The 13,162-nt window shown below is 40.6% G+C and overlaps 1 protein-coding gene across 2 annotated transcripts; it reads left to right on the top strand.

Annotated features, from left to right (window-relative positions):
• Nucleotides 1-10,266: 10,266 nt before the first annotated feature.
• phlda2 (pleckstrin homology-like domain, family A, member 2) lies at nt 10,267-11,367 on the top strand. Of its 2 annotated transcripts, none has more exons than XR_014592901.1 (2): nt 10,267-10,948; nt 11,043-11,367. XR_014592901.1 is itself a non-coding variant. In XM_083893633.1 (2 exons), the coding sequence occupies exon 1, from the start codon at nt 10,469-10,471 to the stop codon at nt 10,883-10,885; it is 417 nt and encodes a 138-aa protein (XP_083749759.1). In that variant the 5' UTR covers nt 10,267-10,468; the 3' UTR covers nt 10,886-10,914; nt 11,043-11,367. The 2 variants fall into 2 exon arrangements, 1 of the variants encoding a protein (XP_083749759.1); XM_083893633.1 differs by having other exon boundaries at nt 10,267-10,914.
• The last annotated feature ends 1,795 nt before the right edge of the window (nt 11,368-13,162 follow it).

Raw genomic sequence — 13,162 nt, forward strand, 5'->3', positions numbered from 1 at the left:
GTGTTTTTTGCAGATTTTGCGTACTAAAACGTAAAAACACTCAGTTTGCATCAGCGGGTCAGAGGATGTCAACTGAGGAGGCAGTCGTTAATGCGCCTTGGGGATGCAACTTGTGTTCACACCTGTAAAGAATGTGACCATGTGGGTCCTCAAACCACTTCCGATGATGGCTTTTTGTGATCAGATCTGAAGATGCAGTCAGGACTCACTCGGTGTGTTCAGACCTGTCCAGAAATGATCAGATCACAGATGTTAATAACAGGTCTGAACCGTGTCCATGGCTCCGTGCCCACCACAGATTAGTTGAAGTTCTATGGAAAGACTCTAAGTTTATAAGCTGTGGTGAAACTATGCAGACAGCAAAGTGAATGTTACATTCCTGGCAGGGAGAAGGATTGCAGACCTGAATACCTGTCATTCTTTTTCAGAGTCAAATTGGCAAGAATGAGGCGCCGGACTCCCTGAACAACTCGCTAGATCACATCTCATCATCGTCATATGGTTTGCGGGGGCGAGTGAAGGAAATGTGATTGTTCGAGACAGCGCGGTGCATTTACCTCTGTCTCAAAGTAGAAGTGGAGACACAACATTTACAGTCTTGGCTATACAGTGATATTGATGTTTTAGACCGGTTGAGCCATAATTATTGATATTTTTTATAGTTTTATTGATAAGTGATGGAAATTATTGTTAACTAGACAGATCCCAAAATTACTGTGCAGCAAAAAAAAGGAGACAGAATTTTGAGATCCTTTACCAGTTTTCTTCTTTCTTCTTAATCTTTATTGAATCCCATCGACATTAAACAAGGGAGACATGGTCAAGATAAAAACACAAAGAACAAAGTAACAAAATGAAACCACAGAATAACAAATAAATAAACAAGGTGTGATACAAATGTACAAGAGGTTCCATGTTAATGCTGCAGAATACACAGACTGTGCATATTTTTTATTGTAGGGAATAAGGAACAGAAAGCAACAGATAATCCCGGGAACAAAGAGTAACGGCCAGTACTTTGCAGTGCAATCAGATCACAAATATAGGTGAGCAGTATAGACCAAGAATTGCATTATACTGCAGATAAGGGTGAGCCTTCGGCTTGCCAAATAAGGCCATCGCACAGGGGTGTCCAACTCATTTTAGTTCAGGGGTCACATACAATGCAATTTGATCTCAAGTGGGCCGAACCAGTAAAATAATAGCATCAAAACCCATGGACAACAAGAACTCTAAATGTTTCCCTTGGTTTCACATTTAATGAAGTATCTTTTTTACAAAACGTATTATGAACAACCAGAAATTTCGTGCAATTTCAACATTATTATGCACTAGTTTACACATTTACGCACGTGCATCACAACTTACGGATCACAGTGGATCGACAAAGGCACGACACATTTATCACATTATGAGCAGATCTCAACAACACTTTAAGCAAATTATTATGCACGATAATATTTCAAATTAAAACATGTGACCATCTAATTTTAGAGTAATTAGACATTTATATGTAAAAATGATCGACAAGTGCAGGTAAAAGAAATGAGTCAAGGCAAAAGCAACTGGAGACTCTTGTGAAACTTGTGAATATGAGTGTGAATGGCGGTTTTCCTGCAAACCCTAAAATATAATCAGCGTAGATAATGTATATGAAGCACTGTATCTTAATATTTATTTGTATATTTGTGTAGCTACATTTATTTTAGTTAATATGTAAATTGTCTTTTGCTGTATGCAAAAGACCATTTTCATTTTATTTATTGCATCTTCCAAACAAGGTGTGATACAAACGTGCGTTTTTCATTGTTTTCCACTCGCCCTCTCTGCAGCATTATGTCTGACTGTGCACGCTGCCCTCATCAGCCATTTGTTCTTTTTCCCACGCTGCTGAATGCCAGTGTGACCACAGACACACACACACAGGGCTTATCCGAACAATGCCTCAAATAGCTCCGGAGTCTCATCACAAGGGCATGTCACCAAAGAGCAGAAGAGCCGAAGAGGAGGACTGGACGTGTGTGTGTGTGCGTGTGTGTGTGTGTGTGTGTGTGAGAGAGAGAGAGAGAGGGAGAGACACAGGCCAAAGTTGTAAATGTGTCACAGTGAGCAGCTGTTACCTGCAGGCTCTTCTGTGCTTGTCATCGGGGCACATCACAGCCATCTCATCCATACTGCTCCCCATTGTTAGGATGAGTGTGTGAAGTTCACAGACTGACGGTGGTTTTCACCGGGGTAACAACGACATACATCACGTTGATGTATTTTACCTGCAGTGAAACGCACACACGTGTACGATAAAGAAGTCTTTTTCACAGCCACATTTTGTGCCTATAAATTGGGAGGATAGTGTAACTGTGGTGTGACAGAGTTCACACTTGCTGCTTCAAGGTCTCACTTCTTTCTTTCTTTCTTTCTTTCTTTCTTTCTTTCTTTCTTTCTTTCTTTCTTTCTTTCTTTCTTTCTTTCTTTCTTTCTTTCTTTCTTTCATTGTGAGGCTCAAGCCAGCTCACATTGGCCTTGAGATTTTTTTTTTTCCTGTTACTGAATCGTTTCCATCATTTTCACTCAAAACTGTATTGCATAGTTACATTCAAATGAGTTCATGAAATGCGGATTAAAGGTGCATTATGTAATAAATCTAAAGCAACTGGCCTTAAAATCCTCCTAATATGTCACAGAGACTCAGGAATAATGTTCATATAACAAACTGAACTCACCAACAACAACAGTACAGACAAAATATGTGCATTAAAAAACAATATTTTGCAGACTGCAAATCATGTTTATGTTTTGAAATCATGTTTTTGGCATGTGGCGCCACCTACCGCCGTCTACCAATCATTGCAGTCAGTAGAGTCTCAGCTGCCGAGCAACCACGGGTTGCCAGTAACGTCAGACAACTAAACCTAAAAGACCTCGGTATTGTGAATTTGAACGTAGTAACTGTTTTTGGCCACATTCTTACATATGGCACCTTTAAGGCTGTGAGCTCCACACAACTCTCTCTCTCTCTCTCCCGCTCTCTGTGTTTCTCAGTATAACAGCGTTTGGATCTTGTGGCGACCGATGACATTTCTGCTCCGCACGTTTCGTGACAAAACAGATGGTGGCAGCGGAAATATTGAGCTAGTTAAGCAGATTGAAGTGAAAACAAAGAAGTGCCACAGAAAGTGAATTCTATGGCAATAAAAAGAGGCAGATCGATACCATCAATAACAATAATACAAAAAGTTACACACTGCAGCTTTAAGGTTTATGTGTAAAATATGTTTTAAATGTAAAGCATTAAACTAAGTTGCGATTCATTTATTTTGTTAAAGCTCACATAGAGTGGTCCTGTTGCACATATATGTTAGTTATGGAGGTCTACTTACATACATTTACTTGTTTTTATGGTCAAAAACCTCCTAGTTGCTGTAAACGAGCTGATAGAAATCTTCCTTTTCTGTCGGTGTTTCCCAGCCGCGAGATTTGAGACTCAACTCTCACACCCAGAAGACAGAGTCTTGTGATTGGCCAGTACCTGGAAGTGACATATTCAGCACACCAGCTCTCAGAAGCGCAGCTCCCCCCTCTGGAACGGTGGATGTACTGCTCCTCATTATCAAAACATTGTTTTAACAGTGTTTAAAAATAGCTTCTTCACGACTCCCCGCCGCAGTCCCTTTTATGACTTTGACCCGGAGTCAGACCCAGAGTCAGAAGACACTGTCGCTCGTGAAACACCTCCACAACGGACGTTATTCTTCTTCTGCGGTTCAATGTACGCAACCGGATGTGCCCGGACTAGTGCCCGGAGCAGGAGGATCGGCTGTTCAGGAGAACCACTGTTTACGTAACTATTACGGGACTTTCAGAGATCTCGCTGAGCCCGAGATTACAATAAACACAGCGTTCTCATGTCCGACACATGTCCACTTTAAAGTCTAGTTTACCCATGTTATTGTTGTAGTAGTAATAATACTAATAACCCTCGTCTTTTTGTAAATGCTGACTTATTTCCAGCACAATAAGAAGAACAGTAACGCCAGCTTTGCCCGAATAATGATTCCACTGATGTTTGTTGGGTCGACCCGTGCGTTTCATTCAGCTGTGACTCACGGTGAACTCTCTGCAGCTTCGTGCCTCAACATGACGGCCAAACATTAGGCCTTTCTGGTCCTTCCACCTTCTGTCTTGTCACACCTTTGTGCCCATGGCTGTGAGGCGTCTTCACAATCAGGTAAACAAGGTTTAAAAAAAAAAAAGTAAAGAAAGGCAGACGTGAAGTTCATGTTGTGTTCTCACAGTTTGTTCATTTTTGTGATAAAAAAAAAACACTCTGACCAGCTGATGTCATGTGGCTGACACTGACACATTATCTTATTTCCTCTCTGGAGGTTTGGTTGTGTCTTTGTGGAGACACTGAGGACCGGAAGGTGCTGATATGAAACTTTGCACCACACACACACACACACACACACACACACACACACAAACGCACATCCATCACAGAGTCTGATTCCCTCTGGAAATACATGTACTTTCCCACAAGCTGGAGAAATAATAATTACAAAAAAAAAAAGGTAACGCCTTCAAGTTTTATTGCTGTGACTTGAAAGTGGTTTTATGTGGTGTGTGATGTTTGGGTGGTTCACCTCAGCCAACTCTCTGCAGTATATGTTTAACCCTTAGAACACAGAGCATTTTGCTTTTTTCCCATTCCTATGTTTGAACATACCGTACAGAGGCAAAAAAAGAAAAAGGATGTCCATTACCATTGGTAAAATACAGGACAATATCAGTATGGTCAAATAATACCATTTTTTTTATTAAAGGGACACTGCGTAGTATTTATGGGTTTATATAACCCAAAATCCACTTTTGTATTATATGCTCCTGCATTGTCTAGTCGTTGTATAATAGTTTTTGTTTCATTTTCGTAGTGTTTCAAAAAGTCTTGTAAAATAACATAGTCGCGGGCCGCGGTCGCATAGCCACTGTTAACAGCGAGACGCCATGTTTCTACCGGAGCCTGTAAGGACAAACGCGAGAGAACAAATCAAGCGTCACTTTACTTGTAGCGGAAGTCCCGCCTCCTCTCTCTCCGCTTCGTCTGCTACGGCCGCGGTAGCTCGCCCTCTCCCTCGCCTCACGAACCTCATCTGCTGACACGGAGAAAGACGACGAGGACGACATTTGACCAGCTGAGGACACCGTAGCGCTCAGGGAAGGGAGGGGGTGAGCAGAGGAGCAGTTCTTTGTTGTAAATTTCAGCCTCTCCTCTAGATGGCACTATAAACTACTTACTTCACCTTTAAGTAATAGCTTGGAAATAACAATGGAAAATGTGTAGGAAATACTAGAGGATCATTTTCAGGTGAAGATACTACTGACGGTTGCATCATCAAATTCTGACCTAAATATTACATTGGGAAAAACTGGTGTAACTTAAATATTATCTTATTATTATTATTACAATATTACCATTAGAAAATTCTTTAGAAATAAGACAGTCTTCACCTAATATTACCCTATTGTTACAGAATTGTGTTGTCACTTTTTATTTGTCTAAAGTGAGATTTTTCTGTTTATTTCCCCTCATGTGAATTTAAGACACTGTATATTGAGTTGATTTGTGATCCTCAAGGTTTTTTTTTTTTCAATCAGGTTAGAGTTGTTAGAGTTGACACAGAAATAGAAACTCAGTTTCTGCGTGTATTCATTTTCCTGTGTAACTGACTCACACACCTGGCCCTCCTTTGGTAAGCACACTCCACCAAAGAAAGGCACTCCACCACGGTCTGAGTCACTGCCGGGATAAATGTGTGAGGCTCCACCACCAGACTCTTTCAAACAAAAACCCACATATGTGCACGTCACGCACACACACGCACACACACACACACACACACACACACACACACACACACACACACACACACACACTGCACTGCTAGGCAACAAAAGAAAAAAGGCCCTATTACGGGTGGGGGCAGGTGGTTTTGATGATGCACGTCTTCAGTCAACAGAAGCTGGCGTGTGTGCGTTTCCTTTTCTTTGAGCTCAAAGGATTCAATAAGCCAACGCATCCCACTCCAGTATCAGTGCAGTGTTTTTTTTTTATATAATATATAAATATATAAATATTACACTTTTCATAGCATATGTACACATTTTCCCACTAGCAATCTAAAGTCCAAGGATCACAAGATGTTTCAAATCATGTGCAGTGTTAAGTCCAGACAGGTAAAAATCAATCTTATTTGAAAAGCAGTAATTGTTAATGTATGGAACAATTGTAGTGAAGAGCTTAAATCATGTAAAAACAGAGGTCTTCAATCACTCTTATTTTGAAGTTCTGTGAACTAGCTATCATCACCAACATTTTTATTAATATATCATGGTGGAATATGTAATAAATTAACCCTTTAACTCCTAAGCCTCAAAATGTTAGGCCTGTTTTGCTTATTTTAACCAATAAAAGGACTAGAAATGTCCTGTGAGTTAGTGCTTTTGCCCATTTTCCAGAATAGCTTTCAACATGGCAGTTATTTACACTTTACTGCATGTTAAAATGGTGTATTAACAAGTTACATGAACACCAGATTTTGTGTGTTAAAATAAGAAATTTGAACTCTCCTCTCTGGTTATACACACCTTTGACATGCAACTTCTCAGCTTTCAGAAATCATTGTCATTTATTTTTCCGATGGCACAAACCATCGCGTAATTACGGTAATGCAAAGGTCACTTGTGCGAACGTGTCATTTGCGATACGGTCGTTTATTTGGTTAGGATCGTGCGTATTAATCAATATAGAATAAATTGCTGTAAATATGATCCTCATGTGGAGGATAAAGCAGTAGAAGAAGGATGGATGAATGGATGGATGTCGGATTTAGCACAATGCTCATTTCCCTCCGTAGTCCCAGGCATAAACAAACAAAAACAGTGTAATACAATAAACAAGCTCACATTTAAGGTCATGCTGACCACACTGAATGAAATGTTGTTTTTTTTTTCTTTTCACCTGACTGGCCCCCTACTGGCCAGACGAGAAGCTTGGTGACCCCAATGTTATTTGAGTTTGAGACCCATAGAAACATTCAATGAGTTAAACTCGTCTTTAAAGTCAATATTTTAGACATTTTCATTTGTGATATTTCTTTTGTTTCCCCTTTGTTTTGCCTTTGTCGTATTTCTTTTGTTTTCCCTTATGTTGCTTTGAATGTTTCACTGAAGCTTTGACTTGATTTGAAGGCAAGGCAAGTTTATTTGTATAGCACCATTCTTACACAAGGCAATTCATAGTGCTTTACAGGCAGGAAATACATTTGAAATTAAAACACAATCAATTAAAAAATCAAGTAAAGAAATTAAAACCATTTAAAACATCAAACAATTTAAAATCAAGCAGAAATGAATGTAATTTAAAATCAAGCAGAAATTTAAACACAAGAAATTCAAAAATCAATTATGAAATTAAAACAATTTAAAACATTAAACAATTTAAGATCAAGAATTTAAAACATTAAACAATTTAAAATCATGCAAAAAAAAATAATGCAATTTAAAATCATTATTTTTAAATTATTAAAATCATTAAAAAGGAAAGTTAAAGTGGTTAAAGGGAGGTTGTTATGGTTATTTAGTTTATCTAAAGAAATTGTAAGACTTTACATTACATTAGTAATATAGTAGTAGTATTATCATAATTCCATTTCCAAGCCTGAAGTGGCTGCTTCATACATGTTCCTACATCCCATGCGCACACACACACCCACACACACACGCACACACACACACACGCACGCACACACACGCATGCACACACACACACCCCCGTCTGGTGCCTGGTGTGTGTGTATCTGAACCCAGACTCTGGGGTCAGAGTGGTGCCTGCTTGGCTGCCAGCAGGACAAGACAGGACAGGACAAGCAAGCAAAGGGAAGCTGATGACATCTGCCCTCTTACAACCACCTCCTGCTGATTCACAGGCTCCAAGAGTTCAGTGATAACACACACCTGAAAGTCTGCTACTGTCAGCGAGCCACGGTTAGCTGGGACTGAGTCAGTCAGTCAGTCAGTCAGTCAGGTGACGGATGGGGTGAAAGGTCAGGGGAGTTTTGGGGAGTGGCAGATGTAAGATTGTGGGATATCAAAGGGCTAGGGTTAGTTTGTTCAGTGGTTGTTAACGTTGGCTGTCGCAAAAATCATTTATCTTTAATCGTAAAGCTGGAACATAATTATAGTTTATTCTTTCATTCTTTATTCATTCTGTAATTACTGTTTTATTCCCAGACCTTAAGACGTTTGTATAATTGTCGTGTTTGAGAACTAAACGTGAGCTTATGTGACGTGAAGACGTTGAAATGTTCTGCCGGTTGGATTAAGGTTCTAAAAACACACAATTCACATATCCAGAGTACTATAAATACGTCATATCTTAACACACACAGCACATGTTTAGACTCTAAATGGCCAATTTCTCGCCTCAAATGATCTTAAAAATGCGTTCCGTGACACAGAAAAGTGAGAAACGGCCACTGTTTCAACAACAACAGTCTTTCTCTCTCTTTCTCCCTCGGACGCCATTGCTCACTGTAGCCAGAAGCACAACAACCTTGCGCAGCGACCCCTACTGATCGGGCGGGAAATTGCAGCGCGTATCCGTATCCGCAGTCGGGTAACGCATTACGCAGTCGGAGAAGTATAATGTGGCCTTAACCTTTTTTGATAGCAGTATGAGACTTCTGTGTGTACTTGTAAACATTAAGTACTTTGGTTACATTAAGATATGGATATGAAAAATACACAATACACAAACTAACTGTGTTTGGTTGTTTACATTTGAAATGTTTCATGTAGCGTGTTACCTGGAGAAAGGCTGTGACGAGAAAAAAAAAGAAAATCTATCAAAATGAAGATAATCTGTTGACTTTATCTTTATAATGTATGTTGGCTGAAATTGAGCTAATAATAACTTGTAATGTCTTTCTTATTTAATTGATTGATTCATTACCTTAAGAATGTAGTATTATTATCCAAAATGTAGAAAATAAAACACACAAACTAACTAAGAATTATAGTTTTATAAATTAATTCTACTTCCTGGTTGTAAACAATGAAAACCTGACTGTCATATGTGTCTGGATTTAAAGGTTGACTCATGACATGTCTCTGAGCTAATTCTTTCACGTTACCCACATTTTTAGAGGAGCAAACAAACATGTTTATTAATGCTGACCCTGGAAATATTTTTGTGCTGGCACTGATGTGATATTAATACCTGTGCATCCTGAACCTTGTTATCCATTTTCTTTTTTGTATAGATGCTGACGCGCAATCTGTTGCTCACTGAATGGAAACTGTGCTTATGGAGCTGTCCGGGCGTAATTCATAAATAGTGAGTATTATGCTTAAAGGTGAAGTAAGTAGTTTATAGTGCCATCTAGAGGAGAGGCTGAAATTTACCACAAAGAACTGCTCCTCTGCTCACCCCCTCCCTTCCCTGAGCGCTACGGTATCCTCAGCCGGTCAAATGTCGTCCTCGTCGTCTTTCTCCGTGTCAGCAGATGAGGTTCGTGAGGCGAGGGAGAGGGCGAGCTACCGCGGCCGTAGCAGACGAAGCGGAGAGAGTGGAGGCGGGACTTCCGCTACAAGTAAAGCGACGCTTGATTTGTTCTCTCGCGTTTGTCCTTATAGGCTCCGGTAGAAACATGGCGTCGTGGCAATGCAACCGCGGCCCGCGACCATATTATTTTACATGACTTTTTGAAACACTACGAAAATTAAACAAAAACTATTATACAACGACTAGACAATGCAGGAGCACATAATATGGATAAAAGATTTTGGGTCATATAAACCCATAAATGCTACACAGTGTCCCTTTAAAACCACTGAGGTGAAACGTTTGAAAATGTTACTTTTTAAAGGAATCACTAGAGCGTAGAGTGACACGGGTGAAAGGAGAATGAATAACCAGACAGACATGGAAAAAACGTGTGGATCATGAGAACCTTTACCAGAATTCCCTCTGGGTTTATTAAGCTCCAGACTTTTACGCACGCCCTCAGCTGCTGTGCGCATGTTGTAATTAACCGCAATAGACTGAATCACTTGCTGCGGAGTGGGCAAATATTTAGACTGATCTTCGTAGTAGGATGTAGATTACTAATTAACATGTCCACAGTGTAATTAGGTCCACGTTAGGACTTCCTTCTGCCCTCGCCTCCTCCTGCGCCACAGCTTCCGCCCACACACAGCCTTGAATTACTCCACTGGCAACTGTTGATGCATTCCCAAAGCATCTGACGTCAAGTGGGAAGGGCTCCCACCAGAGTGGACTATAAAAGTCCTGTGAAACCACCTCCAGTCACAGCAACACTCTGGATTATCAAAGGCTTTGCGGAGACGCTCCTTCCTCGCGCTCCTCGGGCAAAACAGCAGGGGTTTTACGAACCCGCCCGTCAGTAAGAAAATGAAAATGTCAGCGGCAGACATCTGCCAAGTTCTCAAGGAGGGAGAGCTGGAGAAGAGGAGCGACAACCTGCTCCAGTTTTGGAAGAGGAAGACGTGCGTCCTGACCACGGACAGTCTCAACATTTACGCAGACACGCAGAAGCGCTCCAAGGGCAAGGAGCTCAAGCTGCAGTCCATCAAGAAGGTGGACTGCGTGGAGCGAACCGGCAAGTTCGTCTATTTCACCATCGTGACCACAGACAATAAGGAGATCGATTTCCGATGCTCCGGGGAGGAGAACTGCTGGAACGCGGTGATCACAATGGCGCTGATCGATTTCCAGAACAGAAAAGCCATCCAGGACTTTAAAACGCGACAGGACAACGAGAGCGCGTCGCCCGGTCAGCAGGAGAGGCGCATGGCGAGGGCGCCATGAACCGGTGCCACTTAACTACTCCTAATATGGTGAGAGGCGCTCCATGACATACAGCTGACATGGGTACAGACACGAGTAACCATAAACACTGACTGCAGATGATTGAACTCTTTTGGTGGAAGTTAACCACGTGTTATTTTCTTTCTATCTGTGCCAGTGTCAACGCGGACCATTAAGAAATAATACACGGACCAAAAAGGAAGACGAGGTTATCCGGGTCCAGAGATGAAGGATTGTTCCGGACTGAGCTCTCAGACAGCACAGCTGAACAGACAGACAGACAGAGAGAGAGAGAGTTTCCCAAGAGCTCCACATGCAGGACTGAATCCTTGAATTGTCAAAACTATTTCAAGCTTGCTCTCCTGGGAGGAATGACTCCTAAAAATCTATGATTGTTAATTTATTTGTCTGCAAGGATATGGTGTTACTTGCAAACAGCTTGTGTTGTTTAAATTATTTACAATTTCAATGTGTGTCGTGTGTGTCGGTGTATTTATTTGAATAAATATTCAATACAATTTTTTTGACATAACTTTTACGCTGTCCTCTATTATTCATGTATGTTATTCAGACATCGGTTTTATCCATATGTCACAGGATCATAGCAACAGTAACAGTATATATTTAACAACCACGGACACTTTTTACATCAGAGGTGTCTTATAGTAAATGCCAGAAGTGTGAGTGAAAGGGGAGGAGGACAGGAAAGTCCCTTTCCTCTCTGCTGTCAGGCCGGAATGTGCCTCTTTGTCGCTGGAGTGTTTCAGGCCTGAGTCATAACTGATAATAGGGCAGATTATGTCAGTCGCACGGGGACACTTGAAAGACTCTCGTGCCTTTGAACACACCTTAACTGCTACTCAGGTGTGGTAGCTTCACAGAGAGCCACCGCTGGAATGGAAACACTGAAGCTTGTGCTTACAAAAGAAATAAGAACCTCAGTTTAATTAACTTGTGGCCTGATACTTGGTTTTGGTTTGATGTGATGTTAAATCTCTATCCCTAATCTATATCCCTCTGTCGGCTCTCTATCCGTCACCCCTGTGTCTCTGTTCTTTGAACAAAGCAGAGGAAAAACACACCGGAAGTCTTGTTTTACTGCCCTGTTATCATGAAGTAAGGGCTGTGACAGTGGATATAATGTGACACTGTGTGGGCTCACGCCCATTTAATTGCTGTTATAAACCCAGTGAGCAAAACCCAGTGAGTCAGACTCTGAAAAAGAAACTTTGCATTTTGTAATTGAGGGACAGACACTGTATTTACTGATATAAACTGTATAAGGCGTTTCGTGTCTTCAGGGCTAAAAATCACACAGAAAAGTCAAAGGCTGTGATGATTACGTGTCCCCTTTGTTGAGTAGTGTACATGAAGAAGAAAGAAGACTTAAGCGTTACTGTACATTCAGCTGAGTTATCACGATTCCTAAAGGCTTTGTAGTTTATTTGTTTCAAAAACTGGTGCACATACTGTATATACAACACAAAAATCAAAAAACAAGAAAAAACACTCTTGTCTTGAGTCTCACAGCGGAGTGGAAGTGTGTTGCGAGCACAAACCCCTCAGAGGTCAGAGGTGACAGAATGCAGAATCTGTGGCCGTAGCTTTGAAGTGGGATCACACTACAATGAACGCATCAAAGGGTTAGACTGATCTGAGGAGTATTACCGGAGCGGATGGGCCTCCGTTCTAAAAATACTGCTTCACAAATTGGTAACAATGTGTGTGTGTGTGTGTGTGCGCGTGTGACACACACACACACACCACTGGTGACACGAGGACTTACTTTAAACATCAACGAGATCGGAAATTCTCCACATGAGCTTCAGCAGTGGTGTCAGAAGCTGCAACATTATGTTCTCAATGTGTGGACTTGTTTGGGTTGTGAATGGATAATAATAATAATATAATTGTATTATACTCGTATTTAGTGATGCATGTATTTATTCAGGATGTGGATATGTTTAACAGTAACGCTGACTCTATTTTGATGCATTGGTTGGAGGTATTTTATTTTATATTTATTATAGTCTATTTATTATTCTGAAAAAAGTTATTTCTCTCTTTTGGTAATAACGTGCTATTATATTCTACTTTATTCTACTTTATTGTTATTTATATAACTTCAACCTACTCCTTGTTGGACACGTTTCTCTTGTTTTCTTTTGTCCATGTTTGAAATTAATGAATGAATTCAACATACACTACCGTTCAAATGTTTGGGGTCACCTATACAATAATAAAAAAAAAATCACACTTTCATTCATTGAAAGAGTT

The sequence above is a fragment of the Microchirus variegatus genome (genome assembly GCF_963457635.1).
Source record: "Microchirus variegatus genome assembly, chromosome: 8".
Lineage (NCBI taxonomy): Eukaryota > Metazoa > Chordata > Actinopteri > Pleuronectiformes > Soleidae > Microchirus > Microchirus variegatus.

Excerpts from the sequence above, each read along its gene's own strand:
- phlda2 (XM_083893633.1), top strand. The coding sequence starts at position 10,469 with ATGAAAATGTCAGCGGCAGACATCTGCCAAGTTCTCAAGGAGGGAGAG.